This window comes from Ursus arctos, unplaced genomic scaffold (genome assembly GCF_023065955.2).
Source record: "Ursus arctos isolate Adak ecotype North America unplaced genomic scaffold, UrsArc2.0 scaffold_3, whole genome shotgun sequence".
Taxonomy (NCBI): Eukaryota; Metazoa; Chordata; class Mammalia; order Carnivora; family Ursidae; genus Ursus; species Ursus arctos.
In genome coordinates, this window is record NW_026622985.1 from 24,622,177 (window position 1) to 24,649,552 (window position 27,376).

Here is a 27,376-nt window from a genome sequence, read left to right on the forward strand (position 1 = left end):
ACTTTTAAAAATCTCAAATGGTCCTTTCTTCTTAGTAATTACTTAGGCAAGAAGGCAGAGTAGGAACTGGTTAGAGAATGGAGAACATGGAACACCAGAACTATGATTGAACAAAGACCCTGCTTTCTGACTCTCGGGTGGTCCTCATTGATAATAGATTGTCCTAGTCAGATTCGCAGGCTCTGCCCTTACTAATATATAGGGTTTCTCTGGGATTCCACTGGCACAAGCTCCCTGCCCTGAATCTTCCTAAGGAACTTATTCCCCTCCCTTTCTCTCAGTGAAGGCTTCTCAAGCTTCCACTCAGAGGTTCTCTATTTCTTTACTCTTTCCCCAACATTTATCTTGAGCCCACAATATGTTGAGAGGCAGGTATTTTTTTATTTATATCCTAGGGTAAGACAGGCAGACACACACAGAACACCGTAAGATGGGATTTAAAACAGCATGGTCTAAAATGTATCGCTCTTTCCCTTTACAGTTTAAGTATATTTTTATTTGTGTGCACTTGTGCTATGTAATTTTGATTTTTTAAAAATATATTAATTTTCAGTTTCAATGGTAATTGGGAAGGCAGAATTACTTACTCAATAATAGTGTAGAAGGACATCTCCAATGGACGCAGACTCTCCTACAAATATTCACATGGTGAAGCTATATGAACATAAACTGCTCATGAAAATCAACTTTCTTCTTTTACAGACAGTTGACCACAGACTCTTAAATGACATGTAAACAAAACGGTATCCCATTTGTTCCTTTTTCTTCCCCAAATCGGAGATACAAAAGACAGACAAGAGCATGGTATTCCAACAATTGTTAAATTCTTTTACTTACAGCCCTCATAGATGTCCGTAGGAATATGGACTGCGGCATGTTGATAGGATATCTGTCGTCCAAAATTAGCATCATCAATAAAAACAGGTTTTATCCTCTGGCTGCCTGGCTCACTCTCATTTTTTTCAGGCTGTATCAGAAAATTTAGACAATAAAAAGAATATTACAACTTGAGATAACAGATACTGTCTCACATTCCTGTCTTCCTTTGACAAATGCCTGGTCTTCAAAAAAACAGATCTACAAGAATATTTAAAAATACAGTACCATGATGACATCTAGACTTAATGTGGTACTTGTTTTGCAATATATAGAAATATCAATTATATTGTACACCTGAAACTAATATGTTATATATTAAATACAGAGTAAAAAAGGAAACCATGTAGAAAAAACATTGTAAAAAAATATAGCACCATAATGACATCAGATACACAAATTATATTCAGGTATCAGAATTAGCACTATACTTATATTATTCACATTAAAATCTAACTTCTCTCCTCATTTCTTCAATGCTGGAGTCAGGCAGGATCAACCTGAGGGGACCAGAGCTTTTTCACAAGCAGTACTTATTAAAATGTACATTTATAGAACAGGATAAATTCCTTTAAACACAATTGAATTAAAATTATCCCTCGATACATATTTCACTATCTATGCTACTAAATTTTTATTATGCGGTTGAGGATAATTCTTGGTTTGACAACTCATGATAAACATGACTGCAAAAAGATAGCAATGAAGGATTATTTTTTTATCATGTTCCTTTGATTTTTGCACATTTTCCAGTTGTAACAATTTTTGTTTTAAAAATAAAGTATACTGGAAAAGATCTTTTGTAACTAAGCACTATTGAATCCTAACTGCAACCATTTTGTCTCCTGAGGTAGGAGGTAAGGTCTAATCAATAATGATTCAAGAAAAGCCCACAGGAGTTTAAGGTTGAGAATTAATTTTCTACCTATTCAAACTAGGCTTTTGATACTGAATTACCTTATTACCCTCCCCTAGCAGGAAACTGAGAATCGCCTTCACTGATCCAAAATGCATCTCTGTAACGTTTTTTGTTGCTGTTGTTTTGGCTAATTATGTTAATTTTTCCCCCATTTCAAATACAGTTGTTTTAAACTCTGCCCTTTTTTAAAAATTAAGTTCAGATCTGTATTTTCAACTCAATGTTGGAAACTGTTTTCCATATTCCAAAGGTAATCTCCTCAAAACCAAACTGAAAAACAATCACATTTGACTCTTTTCGGCAGCACACTACAGTGATGCCAGCGATAACAAGAGAAAGACATAACTGGACAACCAGAAAATTTCCTAAGAAGGCTGGAAGACAGTGCCAACAACATAAAGTCAGCAGGTTTACAAAGAACTGTGTCCAACTGTCCATACAGCCCCAAACACTGAAATGATCAAATAACACATCAGTATCCTGAGATATTAGGACACGTGTACGTGTGTGTGTGTGTGTGTGTGTGTGTGTGTGTGTGTGTTTATTTTTTCCCAGGGAAAATACAACGTTGGAAATATTTAGACATAGATATGAGCAATATGGCCTTAAACAACAAAAACAAACAAAAAAACCCAATGGCTTCCAAAGCAGCAAATCCAACCCATCATCAGGTAATGAAATCAATTTCACAGGTACTTAATAAGCCAAGTTATTCTTTAAATGAAACATTAAACTCAGTTATGACCAAATTATTTAAGTGAAACGTACTTTATTTTTTTTAAAACAAATTTTAAGACTTCATTTGTCAGAGAGAAAGAGAGACAGAGTGCAAGCAGGGGGAGTAGCAGGCAGAGGAAAAAGCAGACTCCCTGCTGAGAAGGGAGGCCTATCTGAGATTTGATCCCAGGACCCTGAGATCATGACCTGAGCTGAAGGCAGACGCTTAACCGACTGAGCCACCCAGGCATCTCTAAGTGAAATATATTTTAAAAATATATAAAAGTACACTCTATATATTATGATGTAGAGCTATTTTGTGAAATTTGTGTTTCTGATAGGACTGTGTATATATGTGCATATATATGTACCATATGTGCATAGTTAGACTGTGATGTAGACTGTAAAACAGGTCATTGACAAAAATATTTGAAAACTGATCACTGATTTATTTTATATGAAAGCCATGAATATCTAATAGTTAACCCACAAAGAAATTGAATATATAATAACAAAACAGTAGTGTTTCAAGTCTAAAATTTGGAAAAAAATACCTTCACACAGGTATCATTAATCATACTCTTTTCTAAAAGAAAGGTGGGGGGTACGTGCGCGCATGCACCGCGTGGAGAAGAAAGTGAAGCGTTATAAGGAAAATAGAAACCAGAGAGCAAAAGGAATTCTGAATCTAACACATCAGCCTTGACTGCAATAGTTATTTAATAAAGAATGAAAATAACCGGGATTCAGCTGTGGATTCAACCACAGATTCTAACACATTTAAAAACTCACCCCGGGGCACCTGGGTGGCTCAATCGTTAAGCGTCTGCCTTAGGCTAGTCATGATCCCAGGGTCCTCGGATTGTGTCCCGCATGGGACTCCCTGCTCAGCGGAAAGCCTGCTTCTCCCTCTCCCTCTGCTTGTGTTCCCTCTCTCGCTGTGTCTTTCTCGTCAAGTAAATAAAATCTTAAAAAAAACCACACACACACACACACACAACTCATACTCCATTGTCTGTTCCTGAGCACTACTGACTTGAATAAGGAAAGGGGAACATTAAAACAAAGAACTTTCAACAATAAGCTGAATGTAAAGAGGACACCAACTACGAATGATGTCCCTATTTTTCTCATCTGAAAATATTCTGAAAATCTCAACATTTACAATGGTTTCTCGAAGTATGGTCCTTAGAGAAGCAGCAGCCACTGAAATTTGTTAAATGTGGGCTCTCATGTCCCAATCCTAGATCTACTCAGAAACGCCACGGAAGGGCGGAGCAATCCGCAGGGTAACAAGCCCTCCAGGTGATCTGGTACTCGCTAAAATTGGGGGTCCACTGTTTTAAAAAAATAACAGTTTAAATTAGTCACACGCTTTTACTTGGAACTACTAATGAAAAAATTCGGGTTGATCACTACTATGCATATCAATTAATTTTTTTTTAACCCTCCACGTGTAAGTTTTATTATTTGCGAATAGAAGCATGCAAATGGTAATACGGTGAGGAATATTTGTCACAAGATGTTTTCAAAACGGAGTGGCGCCTGGCCCCGTCAGCTGACTGTCCAACTCTTGGTTTCAGTTCTGGTCATGATCTTAGATCAAGGCGCCTCTCCCCCCAACATTGTCTGCCTGAGATTCTCAATCTCCCTCTCCTCTGTCCCTCCCCCTGCTTATACGCGCGCCTGCTCTCCCTTCTCCCTGTGTGTGCTCTCTCTCTCAAATAAATCTTTTTTTAAAAAAGAGTTGTTTTAAGAGACAAAAATCCTTCAAGATACTCTAGGGGCTAGTGCCATACTGACCAAAGTTGGGGAAATGCTGTTCCATTACGAAACAAACCACACTGGCACAGCAAAGGCTCTGAGACAGGACTCACTCAAGAGTTTAACCCAGCGTTCTCAAGCTTACGTGAACCTGGGATTTTGTTTTCCATTTAATACCTCTTACAAAGAGCACACTTACAAAATCCCATAGAAAAGCCGAGTGGGAAGCACGGTGGTTGAAAGATTTGGTTCTACGCTGTTGCATTAATAACTTCAGGCTTGAGCTACTCACCATTCCCTGGCCTTCAGTTTTCTGACTTACAAATAAATGAGGTAAGGCTATAGGTGGTGCTTTTATCTCGTGGGCCTAATCAGAATCACCTGGGGAACCTCAGGACCCACCAATGAAGACGTGATCACAATGAGGAGGCTGTCCTTTGAAAGAATCTCTCAGCTGGCTCTAATATTTTCTCCTATCTTAAATTAAGAACCCTCAAGCTAAGAATCTGTAGTCATTTTCAGGTCTGAAAAAATTATAATCCCGTCTCTATAATTTTAGAAAATCACACATACTTTCCATAAGCCTACCTTTCCCAGAGATTCCATTTACATCTATTTCTAGCCAATTTTACTAGGCATATATGAAAAGTAGAAGGATCAGATGATGGATAATAGATAATGAAGTACACGCGTGTATTAGGGTTAGGAATGTGTGGATATGTGCAAGTATTTCATTCATTCAGTCACTTGAGACTTATTTGTTGGTAGACTGAAGGAGAGAAGGATTTATTGATATTATGTTTATAGAAATGCCACTTATTATCTAAATCTGGAAACAAGTTAAATGTTCAACAATAGCAAAATGTCACAATTATTACAGATACAATTGTGTGTTATTAAGTAATATAAAAGAGTAATTACATTGGAATGCATATATAAATTATGTTCATTTAAAAATGACTTTAAGCATAAAAAGGAAATATTAAGCAAAAAGAAGGAAAAAAAGGCCTATTACTTTTTTTAAAAGATTTTATTTATTTGAGATAGTGAGCAAGAGAGCACGAGTGGGGGGGGAGGCAGAGGGAGAGGAAAAAGCAGGCTCTCCACTGACTAGAAGGTCGATCCCAGGACCCTGGGATCATGACCTGAGCTGAAGATAGACGCTTAACCTATTGAGTCACCCAGGTGGCACCAAGGCCTCTTATTTTGAGAGAAAGAGAGGTAGAGGGAGAAATGAATGGATGAGTATAAAGCAAACCATATAAGCACTATGGTTGGTTTTCTATTTATGAGATATAAATATATATTTCATGTTTGTGTTTTCTTGTTTTTTTCCAATATACAATGAACATGTATTTTTAATTAAAAAAACTTAATTTTTGTTTTAAGCCCTTTGTAGAGTGATTTTAAGTATTGTATGATTATCTTACAAAGATAAAAGTTGTTTACATTTCCTCTGAATCCTCTCACTCTTAAAAAGAGTAAGTTTTAAATACATTTTATGGAGATTCTTGCACTTTTAAGTTACCATATAAAGAGCTTTTAGGAATAACTTTAAAACAATAATGTCGTTTTCAAAATATAAAAAAAATTATTAATGTACTTCTCAACTTGTATAATCATGTGTCAGAACTAGTTTTAATGCACAGTTGATAAATATGGCTGCTCTCCATGGTTCTTCCTGTTGTAGTCTCCATAAACTGAAATAATTCCATGAAAATATTAGACCTTCTAAATGTAACTCATTTATTTCCTTAAACTTATGAGATTACTGTAACTTACATATGATATCCTCATAAGTCATGTCTTTGCCCATCTTGATATATTATGGCATTATATAGTGTAATGAAAATATAGCAAGTATTAGAAACAAAAAAAAAGTGAGAAAAGGAATTTGGAGAAGAGCCTCTTAACATTTTTTTTTAATATGTTAACTAAAAATTTCAAATAAATTCTCCTCCTGGAATTAAGATTTCCTATTTACCAGAATACACAGGAGAAAAAATAAGTATATCTCTTGCCAACATTTTTCCCCCAAAATATCTCTCTTGGATTCTCCAGGCTACCCTATATTGAAGTGTACAGAGAAACTAAGCAGGCCTATTCTAAAATGTTTTTGAATGCATTTATTAGAACACATATGTGAAACATGAGAAGTATGTTTCTCATACTATTCATTCTCAATATAAATAATCTGTCGTTAAATAATACATCAGATCACTCAGAGACAAAGTACAGGCCAGTGTTGGATGGGTAGGCCATTCAATTTTACAAGCAGTACATGTTAGCAAATCTATTTTGGAAAGTCAAGATGATAAGTCTACGACAGATACAAAAGGCTCTTGCATATTTAATATGCAAATTTATCTCAAATGAAACATTCTTAGAATTGGTTATTTATACTAAAACATTTGCTTTTAATAATGTTTTAACTTTTTCATGTTAACTTTTATTAAAATGTAAAAAAAATTCTGATAGCAGAATGTTCAGAAATTAAGTTTATATATTTTACCTAAATTGCAATTGAAAGTATCTTAATCACTTTGTCACAATTCAGACTACACATGCTTAATTAGAAACTCTGTTCACAATCATACTATGGCTAAGTTTAACCCCCCTGCTCTTTGCTATTTTTTGTGTTCCACAGCACTGTGAGAAAGCTAGTTGGCACTGAGAAAGAATGGTTCACTGAAACTCTTTATAGAAGTATCACAATTGGTATCTCTATTTCCCTAATGAAAACAAAGAGTTAAATGAATGAGTTCGCGTGTAATGATCCAAATTCTTTCATAACTAGAGACTATAGCCTGGTGTACAATTCTCCATATGTATTTTAAAATTTCCACCTCTAAACACATTCTTTTCTTTTTCACAACTGTTTCATAGATACTATTTACAACAGAGATCTGCAACTTTGACAATGTAGCCTTAACTGATTTTAGATTTTATTTTTATTTTTTTTTAGTTTTACTGGTATTCCCAGTATCAAATAAAATCTTGGATATATATAATACACCTTTAGGCATGGCCTTATCATCTAATATAAATAATTACCATGTATGTATTATATTTAAAATAGACTTTCTTAGTCACTAAATCTGAAAAGTCTGGTATACCAGCATGTTGGTATCAGCTCCATGGATTAAAAAGCAAGGTTGCCTGTGTAACCACTAGTTGACCCTTGGTATCTAAGCATTCTGTGATGCTCCATTAGTTAAGGCTGGGCACCTGTTCTGACCCTACAGAGGAAAGGCTCCTTTTTTTTTTTTTTTTTTAAGATTTATTTATTTGAGAGAGAGGAGGGGGAAGGGGTAGAAGGAGAGGGAGAGACAAATCTCAAGCAGACTCCCTACTGAGTGCAGAGCCCGACCCGGGGCTCGATCCCCCAACCCTGAGCCAAAACCAAGAGTCAGCTATTTAACCGACTTAGCCACCCAGGCGCCCCGAAAGCTTCCCTTTCAGTAAATCATTTGCATCAATTAGAAACGGAGATTCATCAAAGCAGCTGCCAGCTGACCATGCTCAATTAATGAATAATGAAGAGAGAGAAAAAGGTGCTGAGCGTCATCCAGCCTTAATCATTCTGGTCAGATTGTAAAGCCAGGCTGAATATTAAATAATGAATCCAGTTACAGCGGCAGTAAGAACATTGCTGCGTCTCCTGAGTTAATTGATTTGCGATGCTATTTTCACCTTGAGGATGCTATGACTCAGGGAAGTAGCCACTAAATGACCAGTGTTAGAAAGGAAACATGCGTTGGAGGACACAGTCTAAATTACACAGTAAAGACTTCAATATAACATTTGAATTTTGTTTTACTGAATCATAACAAGAATAAAAATTTTAAATTAATTTAATAAATGGCCATATTGTTCTTGCAGAAATGTATGATTTTAGCTAATCATAAAATGAAGAAATATGTTCATGAAGAAACAAAGGGTTTTTTTTAAATGAATTCAGAGGACTTCCCAGTTCTTCAGGTAATTAAAAAGTTATAATTCCTTAGCTTTACCCTTTAGCAGAAAAACTATGGCATTAATTCTTCAGAGGCAATTTACTCAATGCATTAATAAAAGAATGTTTTAAAGTTAACAAGAAAAGCAAATTTATAATATTAGTGGTCAAAAGAAAATTGAAGAAACAATTCTAGCTCTTAAAGATTAGATTCACTGTTAAGCCTCCACATATTCTTCTATTACTAATGATGACATAGAAAAGAGAAAGAAAAAACGGTCCGAAATAAGCAGAATTTGGGGGGGAAAGGAAAGAGTAAGCAGCTGAAATTCCCCAATAACAAAGACAGCAAGTTAAAAAATACTGCTATTAAAGCAATATATATATATATACATATATATATTTTCCATTTGTGTCAACTATACATCAATTAAATATTTATATACTACTTTCTAAATGGGACAGCGAGTCAAAAACAAGTATGAATGTGAAATAAAATACATAAAACAACTAAATTAACTGAAAAAGGGATACTGATCACTGCAATAACTTGTTCATTAAATTACATTTTACAAGTCAAAATAGACATTCCTTAAATAAAGTATGTTGAGGTTGCTTGCTGAAGGTTACCATGATAAAAAGCTAAAATACAGAATCCAAGACATCCTCAAAATAAGATTGATGTATTTTAGTTTGCATGATGGATGAATGCATGTAAACCACCTATCCTAGGACCTAGCACCCAGGGAGAATGAGAGCCATTAGAATCCCGATAAGTGTGTAAGGTAAGTGTGATCACAAGAAGGCCTTGGGGCTGGTTTAAATCATGCCATGTAGTATGAAATCTTCAAATCACCAGCATTAGCAACGCATGTCACACTATCACATGTATGTACACTTAAGTAGATCTTTTTATTTTATATTAAATATGGTTATTTAAATATGTATATTTTTATATATAAATATGTAAACTAAATTTTGAAAAAAGGCTGATAGGATATTTTTCTCTGCTAAGGAATTATGAAATGGTATCTTAAGATATGAAAAGAACTATGTGATTTTAGAAAGTCTCAAAGTTCAATACAGCACTGCCCCCACGGAAACCATATAGTCTTATATATATTATATCATAGAAAATAAAACATTTAAGTGAGGCCATTTTATTTCTAAAAATTTAAAAGCACATTTTTATACATATTAGAACAGACAAATACACTTTATAAAATATTGTCAGGGCAAAAGATGCTTAAAAAACTGCAAGGTAAAATCAATTATTCTCTTAATATCCAAAGCAAAAACTGCCTAAGGCCATGTAACTAAGGGATAGTCAGAGCACCCAGACTCCAGGTCTCCACTATCCCACCAAACTTAAATGACACGAATACCTGTGTATGGCCTGCAAGACTCCGTATGTGTGCATTTCCTGCCTGACAACTCTTCCTGTTCTCCATATCCTTGCTCATTATGTTCCTGCCATACTGGCCTGTCTTCTGGTCCTTCCACATATGCTCTTCCTGGTCCAGACGTTCTTGCACTTGTTGTTCCCTTTGCCTGGAATGCTTTTCCTGCCCCCCCCCCCCACCTTTTTCATAGGACCAGGGCATTCTTCAGGTCTCAGATGAAAAATCCTTTCTTGGAAATCCTCCATCTAAATTACCCTCCAAAGAATCTTGAATATATTACCCCATTTATCACCTGTAGAGCACTAATCTAACTGTACTTATTTAACCGTTTCTTTGCTCTATGTTTGCTGTCTCACTACACTAAAACATAATCTCCCTGAGGGCAGGAGACCTCACTGACATTGTTCAGTTGTATCCCTGGCACCTAGCACATCGCTTAGAACTTTGCTTGCCACATTAATGTTTTCTGAGTGAATAAATAAACTTGAACTTATGTTTCCTGATCCCCAAACTTATGCTTTTTCCATTACACTAAGAAGCAAGCACAAAATTGGAAGCAGTTTGGTAAATGGACAGACAGTGCCTCAGTCAGGAATCTAGGTTCTCATTTTCATTTCAACTCTGAATCCTCACCTTTCCTCCCTCCCTCCCTCTCTATACCTTCCTTCCTTTCTTTTTTTAAAGAGAGGGAAACAAGATCTGTAAGGATCCTTCTAGCTCTGAAAATTCTAAATCTGCAATCAATGAATTTGAACTTAAACTGTTACCAAAAAAAAAATTTTTTTTTTAATGCCAAGTAACTGAAGAACATGTAAATGGTGGAATGCTCGTATAAAGAAGCATTGACCAAGGGCATCTCCTGAGAACCAAAGCCAATGCCCCTATCTGCATCTTAATTTAGGGAAATATATTTGTAGCACACAGCTACAGACATCAGTCAGACAATTTGTAGGCGAAGATGAATTAAAACATTAAGTTGGGCTTTAACTCCTCAATTTCACAGATTTCATTCTTTGTTACTTCCTTCTAGTGTTAATTGAGGCCATCGTTTTGATAAGAACTTAAATAAAATTGAATGTCCCATGTGTTTGTGGTCTCCAAGAGAATTCACTGGAGGGTTGGAAGAAGACATCAGAACTTATATCTATTTCTAGCAAATGAAATAAAAAAATATTAAAGTCTGCTAATACATACTATACGGATCGACACTGGCGCTCCCCTCCCTCCGCCTTACTAACTGCTGTGCGCTGGTCTCACGTCACCTGTCACACTCCAGGTGCCACAAGGAGAAAGTGGAAACCCCTCACACTGACGGGTTAAGAGCTGTCTTCTCACTGGAAAGTCGCTTTCAATGTAGTATTCTACGCTTGGCATGTAAATTTACCTGTTACCTTCTATGGTTTAACCCATTTCACATGGGCCAGTAATTTTAAAAGATTTCTGCAAATTAATAACGATCGAAGATGAAATTCTAGAAACGGAAGTTGCACTGAACAAAAAAGAAATGACAGAGATGATGCTCCTATTTCCAGCACTAATTCTTCTTTAGCCTTATGACAACATAAAAACTATGGTCCAGTTAGTTCAATTAGGCAAGTTAGTCAAAAAAGTTAATATTATCAAAACTATTATAAATTTGGATTTATATTTACTGCTGATAACAATGCCCCGTGTTCATGTGGCTTGTTGAGATATTTCCCATGGTAATATGAAGTCATCACTAACAAAGGTATTTAATAACTAATCATCCAGAAAAAATGCTTATGCTTTTTCTTACAGTGATTTTTAATACCATATGCCACCTAAACTAATACTTTGTAAAGTCTCACTAAACATAAAGCCTCTTTTGAGGCTTGTCAACATATTAGTTCAGTAGTACATATATAGAATTTGTAAGTAAATATTCTTATATCAGGAGGTGTATTTAGTTTTTAACTGATTTGTAGGTGCAAACCAAAAAAAGGTTGAAGATACCATCCAAAACAATCCAGTCCCCATCTTTGTTCACCCTACAAACTTTAACACAGAGTAAGTATAAAATGCCCACATGCCAGTGACTTTTCCAAACTTAATAAATGTTCACTGAGCTCTAAATATATGTACCATACACTACTTCTGAAAAGAAAGAACTAGGGGCACCAGGGTGGCTCAGTCGGTTAAATGTCTGACTCCTGATTTCAGCTCAGGTCACGATCTCAGGGTCATGGGATTGAGCCCCATGTCGGGCTCTGCACTGGGCATGGAGCCTGCTTAGAATTCTCTCTCTCTCCCTCTGCCCCTCCACCTGCTGGCTCTACTTCACTATGAATGAATGAATGAAATGAATGAATGAATGAAAAGAAAGAACTGGGTGTGAAATCTTTTTTTTTTTTTTTAAGATTTTATTTATTTATTTGACAGACAGAGAGACAGCCAGCAAGAGAGGGAACACAAGCAGGGGGAGTGGGAGAGGAAGAAGCAGGTTCCCAGCGAGGAGCCCAATGTGGGGCTCGATCCCATGGCCCCGGGATCACGCCCTGAGCCGAAGGCAGATGCTTAACGACTGAGCCACCCAGGCACCCCTGGGTGTGAAATCTAAAAGAAAATTATATATGCCACTACCCCAAACAACTGAGAACCAATGTTCCAACTATCCTTACAAAAGGAGCATATGCCCAAGAGCACAAAGCATTAGAAAATTGTCAAAAGAGACTGAAAAAATTTGGAAAGCTTCCAAAACCAAAAGGCAGAATTCCTAGAAGAAACAGAACCTAATCTAATCTTCCTTTTTACTAGTTTCATGGGTTTTTTTCCCCAATGAATCTTAACGTGGCTATATTTCACACAGTGGTCCATGCATACTTTTAAGGTATCCATGGTAAATATCACTGGGGATGGCGGATCAGATCACTGCAGATTTATGATGCGAAGTCTAACAATCTTTTCAATCATAGAGATTTTATTTTACCTATTGCAAATCACCATTAACAACTGTCAATGATGAAGCCGATTGGATAAAATACAAGCCAAATAAATATGGACAGAATAACAAATAGGCATAATAAATTAAAAATGTAAATCAAAACTCTCAAAAAATTTTAACCTTAAGTCTTGATTTCTACCAGCTGCATCTCAGGGCCCTCTCCTATCCCCCGCAGGTGCCTGGTGTATAGGCAGGGTGGCACAGCACAGTGACACACGACTCTCACTATGGATCATATCAATGGCATGGCATTCAATTCCCTGCATGATCAAGTATCATGTGTTTGACACTGGGCAAGTCTCCTGAGCTCATTAAATGGCACTTGTCTTATCTGAAAATCATTAAAATAATAGTATGTGTCAGAATGGATTAGTGTGGACTTTAAAAGGTACGTAGGATATAAAGCATTTACTGCCTAGGATCGAAAAGTATATATAATATACGTTGAGTATTGTTATAATCCAAATATGTAGCACCCAAAATATGTAAACCATTTATTTTAAACTCACGCACAAAGCAATTCCGATTAAATCAATTACTATACAGAAGCAATTAATATTCTATTTCTATGCCATCACCTACTTGAGGAATCAATGTCAATCATTAACAGAGCCTGAAAATAAAGGTTGCATATTATAAGACAGCGTTAAAAAAAAAGTTAGAAAAGAAACCTAGACTTTGACTGTTTCCTTAATAATTAGAATAGACTGCTTTGCTGTTTGATGCACACCTTACTAGCTCATTCTTGAATCACATTTATTTCTCTAAAATAAAATAAAATCATGAAAGACTGGACTTTTAAAAAGACAAATATTTAGATAGGGCATTATGTTGGAATTAATTTTAATGTAGACAAGATTCTGCTAAGAAAACAAACAGCAACATAAATATGCAAGGGAATTCAGGAGACTAGCCAAATGTCGCAGACAGGTCAAATTTTTAACACGATCAATACAATAAAATGTAGCAAATAAATCAACTCAATTTATCGACATGGGAATTCTGGGTTGAGCTCATTTCATCTGGATTTTAGTCAGAAACATAGATCTTGGAATTAGGTTAATAAGGGTTTGTAATGATCTGGTTTCTTTTTGCTTGCTCTGGGAATGAAGAAAATAACGCAGGCTGCTGGCACAACTCAAGCCTTCTGGGGAATCTGCTTCGCTAACCTTCAGGGAATTTAAGGATTTGTTGGGACAGATGTCTCTAAAAGCTAAACTAAGAACCTCAATCAATTTCAAATTTAAGGAAACTTTAATGTGAAATTTCATTTAAAAATGTTGCATTAGTAGCATTTTCTTTTTTTTTTTTTTTGACATTTAACTTTCCTTTCAAATCTGGTTATACAAAATCTACAATGATACGAAGACAAATTGCCAGATTGCATTCCCACTTTTAAAGTGTTTTTTGAAGAGTCTACTCAGATTTTTATTTTGTTATGCACTGTCTTAAGTTTTTTACACAAATGCAAGGATTATATTCATAACGATAAAATGGAAAATAGCTCAATCTAATACCTCTTCATTATTGTTAACAAATACACAGGCTCCACTTGGGGCTAAAATCATGTCAAATATATCTTAAATTTATTACAACCATTTTAATAATTATTTTTTTTAATTTTATTCATTAACATTCCTGGATTGCCTACTACAAGACAGGAAAGTTCTACATGCTTTATATGTGTCAACTAATTTTCACAGTAACTGTGTGAGGCAGGTATTACTATTATCTTTATTTTACAGACCAAGAGAGTAAACCACAGAGAGATTATATGACTGCCAATAACACCCAGCTAGAAAATGGCAGAGCTGGGATTCAAATCCAGGCAGTGGCACTCCAGAATGCAACCTCGTAACCATCACACTCTACACCCCCTCTGTACAACCGTGTGTAGAGTGATCACACATGTACGCCTTGTCACTACTTAAAGGGGGAAAAACATGTTCCACACAGAAGTATGTAGGAATGAAACATCGTGTCTCTATTTTATCTTAAAATATTTAAGCTCTAAATAATAGATGAAGCAATTATAGAGATACTATACTATTCTGTCTTCTATATATTTAAGATATTTTTTTCACTGGTAAAAAGTTAAAAAAAAATCTTACATGGAAAGGTACTCATTTTAATGCTATCACCTCTTTGGAAATGAAATTCAACAACTATTATTTATTCTACTTTTGTGCAGAATCAGACAGAACTTAAGTTTGATGGAGTAAATACAATAAGCCTGATATCATGTGTCATCACAGAGATTCATAATTATTTAGCTTATCAGATCTGCCCAGACTTGGAACCCAAAATCCTGATTCTTATGGCACTTACAGTCATTGAAAACAAATATTCTAACTCTGCTTATTCCCCAATGTGAATCAGTTTTGGATGTGGGGAAAACCACATTGTCTGTTTTGACATTACTCTTAGTCCTCATGACTATTTCAGGGCCCAAGAGAGGGGAGGGGAAGATGAGAAAAGATAAGAAAACAGTATCTATAGTCAAGGTCAGCTTTGCCATTCCCCTCTTAACTTGTTTTCACCCAACCTTGAAACAAAACATTTTCACTTCCATCATGCTTGCCAGAGATTTCCTAGTTACTCAGCAAATAGAGCACCACTTTAAGAAGTAAACACGTCCTGGGACACCTGCGTGGCTCAGTTGGTTAAGCGTTTGCCTTCAGCTCAGGTCATGATCCCAGGGTCCTGGGATCAAGTCCCACATTGGGCTCCCTGCTCGGCAGGGAGCCTACTTCTTCCTCTCCCTCTGCCTCTCTGCCCCCCTTGCGCTCGCTGTCTCTCACTCTGTCTCAAATAAATAAATAAATAAATAAATAAATAAATAAATAAATCTTTAAAAAACAGTAAACATGTCCTTACAAATGCTATGTAAGTAATATGAGGATTAAAACACATAAACACCTACCCAATTTAACAGGCATTATCTCAACCATTACTCCTAACTATTACAAATGGTAGAGAGAAATGGAATAAGATCCTTATCTCAATTTGCTAAAAATTTAATAGATTATCCCTGTATACAAATACTATAGTGTAAAGTCTTATACCATAAAACCAGATAGGTCTAACTGCTTGTTTAGAACATCCAGAGGAAGGAAATACCAATTGCTACCTAGAAAAATCAAGGAAAGTTTCCAGAGAAAGTAGTACTTGATTTGGTTTTTAAAGAATACTTAGTATCTGTTTAGAAAAATTGTAGGACATGATCACGTAATTAGAGGAGAGACTATATTAACATTCGTCAGCATACTGGACACAGGAATGATTGTCTTAAGTTTCCAGTAAGCCTATGTGCCTTGCATTCTTCATGGAACTGTGGCTCACCAAATAATTTAGCCCAGTTCCGCCTGTACCTTTAAGTGTCAATTGGAAAATTTGTTTAAATAACTATAGTCGTAACTTTTTATCATATACGCAATCCAAAGGGACATTAATTTTACCCTCTATTTCATCAACTGCTTCACTAAATCAGGCTGTCACTGAGTATTTATTTTTATACCCATAAGGTGAATATAAATACCACTGATCTAAGTATAGGAGTACAGAAATTATAAAATGCCCCTGAGGAACTGTCTCGTATCACAGCCCTTGTAAAGCTTATAACCCAATAGCTTCCCACAAACTGACTAATTTCAGATGCAGCCAACTGAAAGGTTATATTCCAAAGGAATTATTGATCACCTTTGAATGCCTGTTTTACCTTTAAGTGAGGCCATGTGTCATCATTATAATGAACCAAATCAATAGACTACACTTGAATATATCATTCTGTATATTCAAATCTTAAGTGGTGATAGACCAGCATAATAAACACGGAAGAATAATAGGAAACTGGAGATTCCACATTTAATCTGGACTCCAACAAATAGTAAATTTTTATGGCCTTCTTTGTATGATTTAATTCTATTATGAAAGCTACTCCTTCTTCATTTCCAGCTACTCATATTCTCCACTCCCCACCGCTGCCCACATCTTCCCTTAAATGTTGGCGTGCTAAGGATTCTATCCTGTACATTTTTGTTTTATTTTTTATGTTGTGTAGCTAGGTGAAACAGGCTGAGAGTGAAACAACAGAGAGCAGGGGGACTGTGGCAAACTGGCCAATGTATCGCATCCAAAATCACTCAGACTCATTTTGATTTTAACACTGTGCCGGGACACCAACGTGTATCTGTAATCGAACCTGGCTTTGCTATACCTGGCGCTTCATACTTGCTGGGGAAATTTCCACCACCTGTTTGCAAAGTCCACTCATAAGCTAAGCATAAAAGTATTCTAGGCCAAATGCAGTTTTTAGCTGCTTACTAGAAATCTCCTCTTGGATATTCTTGAGCGAGTTTTCAGTATAAATGTTCTTGTCTTTTGAGAATCTTGGCTAAATCCTTTAAAAATCTTTGGTAAAAAAAAATTCCTATATCCAGTGTCCTAGCTAATGTGAACATATTCTCTCCTCTAATGAAAGAAACACTGTAGCCTTTCAAATCTACAATTATATACAGATTTCTTAGCACACCTGAATGCTTTCTTCCATCAAACCTTTGTTTATTACCTCTAATCCATATGCTTGGACTTGATCGTTGCAAATACATGATTTATGATTTACCTCACTGCATATTGTCCTCCTCCATATGTTATCTTTTCTCCCAAATTTTTTTTAACCTTTTTGACATTCTGGGAGTATTTTCTGTCTCTTCTGTGTATCACTGATAGATAATTTGTGCTGTCAAATTTGTTAGTTCTTCCAATGGAATTGTTATTTTAGCAGCATCGATTCTGATGATTTTATTTCAGTCTATTTGTCACACAGATCACTGGTTCTTTCTTTGGAGATGCTAAGCATACATTTAATGTTGTTTTCTGTGAAGTACCTGAAATAATCCCTCAAAGGAGAAATGTCTTTAACCTGGGCCTTTAATACTTCAGTATTTCTACTGTACTGTTATTGATCTTTTCATGTATCCCTCCACTGACTGGTTTCTATCTGATTAGTATTAGACGAAGAAAGACCTTTCTTTTCTCAGGGTTAGGAAATAGTAAAATGGTACACATCCCTTTCCAAGCATTGTTCTTGCTTCTGTCATATTTGTAACTTGAAGGCTAAAGAATGATATAGAATGTACAGTATGGTTTCTGGTCAACAGTAGGCATTGGCAAAGGACAGTGTTTTCTTCAGGGTCTTTGACTCCAATCCTTCAGATTATGGAAACTCACGCAAGTCTGGGCTGAAATTGGTGGTGAAAGGGTATCCTTAAAAACGAGACCAAGTGTGGAGCACAGAGATGAGAGACAGATAATTATGACTCTGGTATTCTCCAGCCAATTCATATTTGTGTCAAGCTAAGCTTCTGTTGGAACTTTGATTCACTGACTTATTGGGGAAAAAAACAAACAAAAAACACCTCACCGAGTGATTACAATGTGCTGGTTACTGTAAGAACTAAGTCACCTGCTGTGAGTACCCAAAAGCTGCCCTCCAGGAAGTTCTACTCTAGGAAAGGACCCCAAGAGAATACTTCACAAAAGACTGGTCATGCCTCCAAGAAGGAACTGCCATTTCTTTACAAAATTCACGATGGCTTAGAAAAGACCTAGTAAACTTCCATCAGTGTCTTAAATATCAAATAAAGGCAATAATAACTGATATGAAGATCTTGGCAATGGAAAAAGAATTAGGGATATAGTACTTTAGAAATATTTACATAACAATAATGTATAATATTATTAAAAGTATATGAATAATTTAGAAGCATAAAATAAAATGTGAGACCATTTCAATAGCCCTTAAATAAATATTTGAGAATAATGTCTAAAATCATACAATCGTCATGGACATGGAAATGAAATGATTGATGTATAGAAAATGGAGAAAATGACCATTATCCCACCAGGCATGACGATGGAAAAATGAATCCTCTCCTGCCAATGCAGAAATGGGAAAAAAGTTAAAAATCATAACCACAGGTTCTGGATTGACAATCTTTTAGTCTCCTTCAGGAGGCATAACATTTAAAACAGATACTTTAGCTCTCAAACATTTATATTACCATTCAAACAATGAGGACAAGTTTATTAATTGAAAATGTTGCCTCAATATTTACTATTCCAATTAGTTCCTTTGTTCATTAGATATTAGCGCTGATGTGTGAGATAAAAGTCCCATTCCATAATTTTCAATCACCATTTTTTAATAACAGATGTGACTTTATGGGTTTGAGCAATAAAAATAGTGTACACAATTAAATCAGTATATAAAAAATCCAGGACAAAGAACAGTGACAGCAAGCCAATCTGAATCAAAACAATGAGAGGCATTATGATTTGTGAACATTTGCTATGTAAAATATCGAACACTACATGTGTAAGTTGTAAGTATAGGAGCCAGTTAAATCCACCTCTGTTGCAAAACTACGGTCAGGTTTATAAATTTCACCATCCATGGAAGTCCAACTTCATCAGATAAGCAACAAACTCAAAAAAAAAAAAAAAAAAAAAAAAGGTGACTACTGAAAACCCTAAGGTAGACTATCAATGAAGTGCAACATTTACTTACATTTCTTAAATTTCATTGTAAGCTAATAAATACTTCCATTGCAGAAAATAACTTTATTGTAGTGATCAAAACACATGCATTATGGGAGACTGAAAAATACTCAATACAGCATATGGTTTTATATACATTTTACTATAAAAAAGGATTTTTTCCTCAATTCCAAGTTGAAGGATTTGACCATATTTAAATGACAGAGTCCACTCAGATAAGTGAGTAGAATTCCAGAATTAACTTCAGTATGTCAAGAAGAGCAATTGGACGATGTGTTCATAAGCTGCTAATTATTTTGCAATTAGTATGCTCTCTGTTCTCTCTTTAGTAATAGAACCCTCTATTTTGTTTGGGCGCATGCCTATGTTGGGGGGAGGATCATATTCCACTTCCTGATGCAAATCGGCAAGGCTGGGCACTAAGCTGTGGACAATGGAGGCAGATGAAAGTGATGTGTACGATTTCCAAACACACCCTTAAAGGCAAAGGGCATATCCTCTACTGCCACTCGCCTCCTTCCTGTTCTCTAGAATGCAAAAATCACTGTGGATGTTGGAGCACCAATCTTGGATCACGACATGAAAAAGCTATACTGAGGAGGGGAGAAAACTTGAGAGAAGGACCCCAGGGGCTAGAAGATCGAGACTCGCCACATTAGGCTTTATATCCAGACTGTTTACGTGAGACAGGAAGAAACTATTTTCTTCTTGTAGCCACTTTCACTTTAGGTCTCTCTTTTAGAGCCAAACCAATACACCAACCATTAAACGTGGTTCAATTTTATTCAACGTCTAAGGGTTTACAAGAGCAACAGTATTATATCTAAAGCACTTTAATCTTCCCAATAAGAAGTTTTAGTGAAATATAAATTACCTTCTAGTTCTTAATTAGTTCTCAAAAATTTACATGAAATAGTACAATTTTGCAGCAAATTTGACCGTGCTACCAGTATCCCAAGAATATTCTGAACTGCAATGAAATGTGTGGGTCACCTCATCACCTGTAGCACGTCTTATGTGAGAGGCAAACAGCTACAATTTTAATAAGCTCTAATGCCCTATGAGTGAGTACCATTTTAAGGGTGGAATGGAACGTGAACCAAAGTCTCTTGATTCCTACCCTAGCCCTCTTCCTACTATACAATATTCTTCCAAGTTATTCCGGCACTGTTATTATTTATATGTAAAGAAGTGAAAATAGTTTCTCCAAATCCTGAGCATCATTTTATTTTCTGGGCATCATTTTTAAGTTTTAAATTTTAAAGTTGATATTTTGCTTTTTATAGAGTCTTTTTAACTTGCTGAAGCTCATCTCTTGTCCTAAGACAATGAATCTCTTTTATAGGCATATTTATAACCTATGGTAATAATATAAACTTTTGGGGATCAGAGAAGGCAAAGTTCACTAGGTTCACTCGTATTAATCCTTTTCTCTTCTATACAGAGTTTTATATGAATATACGAATAAACATCTGTGCAGGCAAATTATGAACCTAAGTACACCCCATGCATATTTCTCCATTTATAACGGACATTTTGCTAACTTTGCAGCATAGTGATTGAATACTATGAATTTTATTGTTGTACTAATCAATTATACCCCTGAATACTAACTGGGGTGAAACTCAACTAAAAAGTTATGTCTACATCTGTGCCTGTGATTATTATCGTGAACAAAGAAAACTTGCAATTTCTATGCAAAATAAAAGAACTTTCTAATTAAGAAACAAACTTAAGTAAATAAAACTTTTATGTGACATCAAAAATAGGGCTTCTTTAATTAGTTTAGAGGAAAGAAAAACATATTTGCAGTATTGGTATCATCTTTAGGCAACATTCAATTGGCAGATTGGATTAAGCATGTCGATCCATCCACTTTATTTATTATGAAATCTTCGTCATAGTTTTAAAAACTGTTTTTAAAAAGCTGTAACTGGTGTACCACCAGGAAGGATGATAAAGTTTTGGCATATATATTTTAAATGATCACATAACTTTTAAATATCAAATACTAATCCTAACAGTGAAACAAAATGTCTGAACAAAAATAATGTTCATTCCAATACCAATCAATAAACAATTTTTTAAGATTTATTTATTTATTTTGAGAGACAGAGAAAGCCAGTGTGAGCAGGGAGGGAAGGGCAAAGGGAGAAGGAGAGGAGAATCTCAAGTAGAATCCCCAGTGAGCACAGAGCCCAATGCTGGGTTTCATCATCTCAAGACCTGAGCCATCAAGATCATGACCTGAGCTGAAATCAAGGGTCAGACACTTAACCAACTGAGCCGCTCCGGCGCCCCACCAATCAATAAACTACTAAAACATTTTGTGTTAGCTGTCAGTTTGTCCTTAATAAACTTCTTACCTGATTAAAATGACATACATAATTATCATAAACGGATAATTATTATTATAAAAGCACTAGCACAACACCTATGGCTAGTAAAAAAGAACACGCTTTTAAAAACAATCTTAGTATTTCATTTATTTAATGGAGAAAACATAATCTCCTTGCTTCATAGTGTCATTGTAGGAATTAAGTAAAAGAGTTTGTGTAGCGTGCTTAGCCGTGCGCAGGCAAAACTGGAGCTCAATAAACTACGACATTCAGCAGTAGTGATGGTGCAGTTTGGAAAGATGGGGCATTTCAAGTAGCTGGGAAGTACGTGGAAGAAAGTAGTATATAGGTATATTTTGATTCAGATAAAAAAGTGTGAATAACTTTTTTATAAATATCAATAATATAGAAAATAATATATATGTAAATAAAACAGAAATAATACGAAATAATATTAAAAAATTAAATAATTTTTTTATATTTGTTCAACTTATTCACTGATCTACCATCCCAAGCTCTTGGAAGAACACTGAAAACACAAGAAGCCCTCAACAAACACTTCTGGATAAATAAATGTGTAAATAAATATTTTTTCCTGATTAAAAAAAGTCACAGATAAGAGAATTTAAATGCACTTAAGTGTAAAATTTTGTTTTATAATTTTGCAAATGCTTCCACCATTACTAAGTAATTAAAATGTCTTCCCAACGCTGTCCAGAGGTAGCAACATTAGAAGTAACTTATTGGTGCTAAAATAATCCATGTTTGAAAATCATCTGAATATGTACATTACAGCCATTTGTTTAAAAAGGCATACTGAGCGCTCACTATACTTCAAAGATTGACTGGACAAGGCCAGCTGTTGCACAGTTTCCAGGGTGTCGTTCACGCTGTAGGGGAAATAAGTGGTTCCCCCTGGTGTGTCCAGTTCTGGCCAGAGGAGAACTGGCCTAATAACCCATGTGACAAGAGTCAGGTGACGGAGATGGATGGGTCTCCCACATGGCTAATGGTGTGCAAGATATGCGAGTCAGTGCAGTGGACTGAGGTCTGGACAGGGGCAGTGAGAATTTAGATCCAGAGAAAAATCTGGGTTTCTACCCAGGAAGATGCCAATGATAATTTGTTAAAGATCACATAAGCCCAAAAATTCATCATTACCTTGTTAGGTCAAACCAGTAATTCTGCTTATGCTATAGAACAATTTCTGAAAAACTCAACCTGCTAGGTCAGCATGTTCTGTAAAGCCAGTCATCCTAGCATAATTCAGTTTATCTTGAAATTTAATGTAAAACTTTTAATACTCACATCAAGATCATCCTTTGCATTGTAGTAGACAACTTCATTGCTCTATAAAAAAAGAGAAGAGTGTTTTATTGATTTGAGTAAAAATGTAAAAATACACTGAATCAAGCACTGAACAGATTTTATGCATATTTTAAATAATAAACCCTTCGTGATATTCCTCTCATAAAATACTCCATGAAGATCCATAAAAATTAGCCAATATTTTCTAAAAAGATATTAAAACACTGTATCAGTGATATTGAAAAGTATATCTTGCATTGAGGAAAAACTATCTCAGTCCAGGTCTGAGAACGATTTGTCAAGAAAAAATAGAGAATGCATGTTGCAAAGAAGTTATACACATACACACTTACAACACACACACACAAATCATGAAATTATAAGCAAATAACTCAAGAAAAATGTAAGAATGTGGCTCGTTAATACTTTGCTAAAAAACTGACTTCTAAAATATATATCACATCTTGAAATTAGTAAGGAAAGGTGTATCTGGACAGGATTGGCAGACATTTCTTCATGAGATTCAGGAAACGGATCAAGAATAATTGAATTTAGACAGCAAAAAAAATCAGATTATCTAACGCACTAATATCATATTCTACCAAAGTGGTGAATGAGCATTGGCTCTTCAAGAATAAATGTATTCAGACATTTCTGCTGGCCATCACTGTTGCTGAAATATGCCATAACTATAAATTATGAATATAAATTGTATTACAGAACGAAAAGGGAAAGGAAAGAATGAACAAAATGATTGTCAAGGAATTTAAAAATTTTATCCCTTGAGGCTTGAAGACTACTTTATGCAGTGTTAAAATAATCCACTTATACTGATTTCCTTTTCCTTTCTTCTCCTGCACTGATTGAAAACCTAATCCCTCTTTCATGTGTTTAGTAGTAACTGGAGCCCTATGTAAAAATGCATTTTTCTCTGCCTCCTTAACATGGAAAATATGGACACTCTGAAATTTTATTAAAAGAAAACACAATATACATTTTTTAAAAAGAAAATTACTCAAAAAATTCAATAAATTAGTGCTTCTTAAAATAGATACCACCTCCACCAGTTAGAAATCACCTAAGACATTCTAGGGTCCTATGACTTTAGAATAAACGATGAAGTTAAAATCATCTCTTTTTGGCTTCTGAGTCTCAGTATATGAATGTACATTATACACCTTCAAGAATAAAACAGATCTTGTGTTTCTCAAACTTATCTGCTGCCGAATCTGCCTCCCTTTTTTAATCTGAGAAATATATTAGCCTGAAGCTCTATAAAAGATAGATCGCTCTGAAGACCAAACTAAAACCATATTAATAAATAATAGAACACATAATTCATAATAGTGAATGAAACCATGACTTTGAATTTATTTCATTTAGAATCAACAGCTCTAAAAATTACCATTTAATTAATTCTTATAAAAAGAATTAAGTAGCTAAAGAATTTTAACATGCATCAAAGTTCTAGTTCCTGAAGCATTTCTTACAGCACTAATTTTGTAACAAAGTTAAAATACAAAATCAGAATTCATCGCATACACAAAAGAATCTTCTGAATCCACCAGAGCCCCAAATCTAATTACTAGTTTATTGATCCCTCTTGCAACTCTGTAATTTATACTTAGGAGACAATTTTCAACTTAGAATGTGGATTCCATCAAAAGATAAAATATTGAATAAGTTTATCTTCATCTTAGACTTTATTTCTGCCAACTTGTTCCTTATATTGACAGAATCGAAATGTAGAAAACAAGGTGAAACTGCATGAAATTTTAAGTGATTCAACATCATTATTTTCAACATTCATTAAACATCTACATGCACATTGCTGTGCCAAGAGAGACACAAAGCAAGTTAAATGCAGCTATCCCTATCCTTTAGATAAAAGAACAGACACAGATCAATTATATAAAGCAACTAATATGTTTAGACTTACATTCGGCCCATGGTACTAGACCTAATGGACTAAACTGTTTAATTTTTTTTCTTATATAAGTGACATAGTATCACATATAACAAATAAAAATAAGAATTTAATTAAACCTAAAATTAAGAGGATCACCTACAGTGTCAAAAGAGTATAAAGCAAGATAAAGAAATGCTAGTTTTAACTCAAACTGTTTTGATTCTATTACAACAAAGTGTGCCTGAAATAAAAGTAAAAATAAAAATGAAGAAAATCTAAGTTTGAGAACTTTCAAATGTTTTTCCTTTTGTTACTGCACTATATTTTTATGCAAAACACTATTACTTTTCTTCTAGAAAGTCTATATTGCTTCTAAAACTTATTGAAAATGTGTATTGCAAAGTTTATTTAAATTTTATGTATTTGCACAAGGCTTTCTAGACTCCAGAAGACATAAGATCCCCAAAACTGATTTTTTTTTCTATTAAGTAAACTGGAAAACAACAACAACAACAAAAACACCTTAGTCATAAAATTATACTGCATCTACAACAACCATACTCATTGTAACTGGGGTATCTTATATTACTACTTGAAGCTTTCTTTAGGGCTGCCTGGGTGGCTGAGTCGGCTAAGCACATGCCTTTGGCTCAAGTCATGATCTCGAAGACCTGGGATGGAGCCCGGCATTGGGCTCCCTGATCCGTGCAGAGTCTGCTTTTCCCTCCCCCTCTGCCTGCTGCTCCCCCTGCTTGTGCTCCCTCTCTCTCTTTTTCTGTCAAATAAATAAAATCTTAAAAAAAAATAAAGTAGCTAATTAAATACGTGTTCTTAGTTTGTCATGATTTTATAAAAGATCAAAGATTGTAATGGAATGTGGAACTGATTACATCCACTGCCTTAGAACAAAATTTCTTCTTCACCAATACATGTGACATTGTTTTTGGCTTAGAAGCATTTTTTTTTATGTTTATAAATATACCTAATTTTTTATAAACATACTTTCTCTAACCCTAAACTTCGCAGTGATAGCATGCACATTTTATTTATTCCCTGATTTTACCCAACAGAAAACATCAGTTGATGCACTTCAATAAGCATAAATCTATGTAGGTCACCAGGATTTGGGGAAAGTGTAACTGCATTTAATTTGTCAACCAGCACACTTACGTGGCAGTATGACACTAAAATAAATGGCAAACAGTCACAGAACATTTAATTTGTCTAACCATATATAAATAATTATTTCACTCTCAGTTCATCATGCTTTCTTACAGAAAATTACAATTACTTACTTTACTGTGGCTTTTGTGTAGAGTTGAAGAGTGGCTCAGAAAGAATTTTAAATACAAGCTTGAGGAAAATTCTAATTTGGTGAAGTCATAATTCTCTTTCCTATCGCATTCATTTATAGCTATCTCCTCTGCTATATAAAAACATATAACATGTGTAGCTATGTTAAACTACATCAGTCCAAAATCAAATCGCTCAAGATATATCCAAACCCAATCCCAACAGGATTGGGATAAAAGACAGTTCTCAGGAATAAGGGACAATTCACACTGAATCAGCCTAATTTTTATGTTCTGATGTCTTATAGGAATGAATGTTAGTTAAAATTAACTCTATGCTAAAAGAAAATTAGGAGAACAAATTGTGTAAAAACAGTGAAATGGCTGGAGGGGGGCAGGATTAAAAAAGAGGAAGTATCAGCTGAATTCTTTCTTCCTTTACCCGGTCCCCTGCGTCCACCCCACTAAGACTGTGTACAAGGAGATTTTTGGGTCTCCCAACCAACAGAGGGAGCCACACCCCACTCATTGAGCAATACGCTTTGGCGACCTCGATCTGTACTGTTTTGGAGAAGTAAAAATGAAGACTATCTATGCCCTGACTATAAGAAGCAAGTTTCTCACCCTCCTGATAACAAGTGGCAAGAATATCAGAGTCGGTTGCTCTGAGCTGCTATAATTGAAGAATATCTCTTGTTATCCTTGGATGACAAGACCACACAACCCAAACTTTCTCGGGTTTCAAAATAGGTGAGAGTTAAGAACTTCAGAGAGCTAAAATATGCCTCCTCTATTTACAATCAATTCAAGCGTGTGTGTATGTGCATGTGTGTGTACGTGTGTGTGTTTCTGATTCATTTACCTATCCTATCGCTCAAAATTCCCTCAATCCCTCCTCCAGAAAATACACAGTTATATCAGTTATCCTTTAATATTTTAAAATGATGGCATATAAGGTAATCATCATAGGCACAGAATACAAAGTGAGTCATCTTGTTTCTCTACGATCCTTCTGGCTAGATGTTTTCATGCAAATTATTAAACTTCATTTTGGAAGGTATTTACACTCAAATACAAAGGTTTGTGGTGGATTTCAGGGCATTACATGCAGTATGATAGGATGAAGCCAGCAACAGCCTCAAACTAGAATTAAGATTAGTGAAACCTTTGGAGAGCTATTTTTCATCATTTGAGCACCACCAGATGACAAGAACAAATTGTTTGTTTCTGATTTTTAACCAAGTAGTTTAGTTATTTATTATCTCCTTGAAACAAATTTACCCAAATGTTCCATGCTAATATAATACTGCTGCTTACTGAAATTTAAAGCATCCCCTAGCAAGTTGAGAGATAAATTACTTCAGTTCCCCATTG

General features: G+C 35.2%; 1 protein-coding gene across 9 annotated transcripts in view; it reads right to left on the bottom strand.

The window, feature by feature from the left end:
- CACNA2D1 (calcium voltage-gated channel auxiliary subunit alpha2delta 1) overlaps positions 1–27,376 on the bottom strand; it is a 484,525-nt gene that overhangs the window by 169,666 nt on the left and 287,483 nt on the right. For all 9 annotated transcript variants that reach the window (XM_044386064.3, XM_026504644.4, XM_044386072.3 and 6 more), the window contains exons 5-6: positions 22,802–22,843; positions 838–967 (exon numbers count right to left, since the gene is read on the bottom strand). In XM_044386064.3, coding sequence (XP_044241999.1) covers positions 838–967; positions 22,802–22,843 — 172 coding nt within the window. The remainder of the gene's footprint in view (positions 1–837; positions 968–22,801; positions 22,844–27,376) is intronic.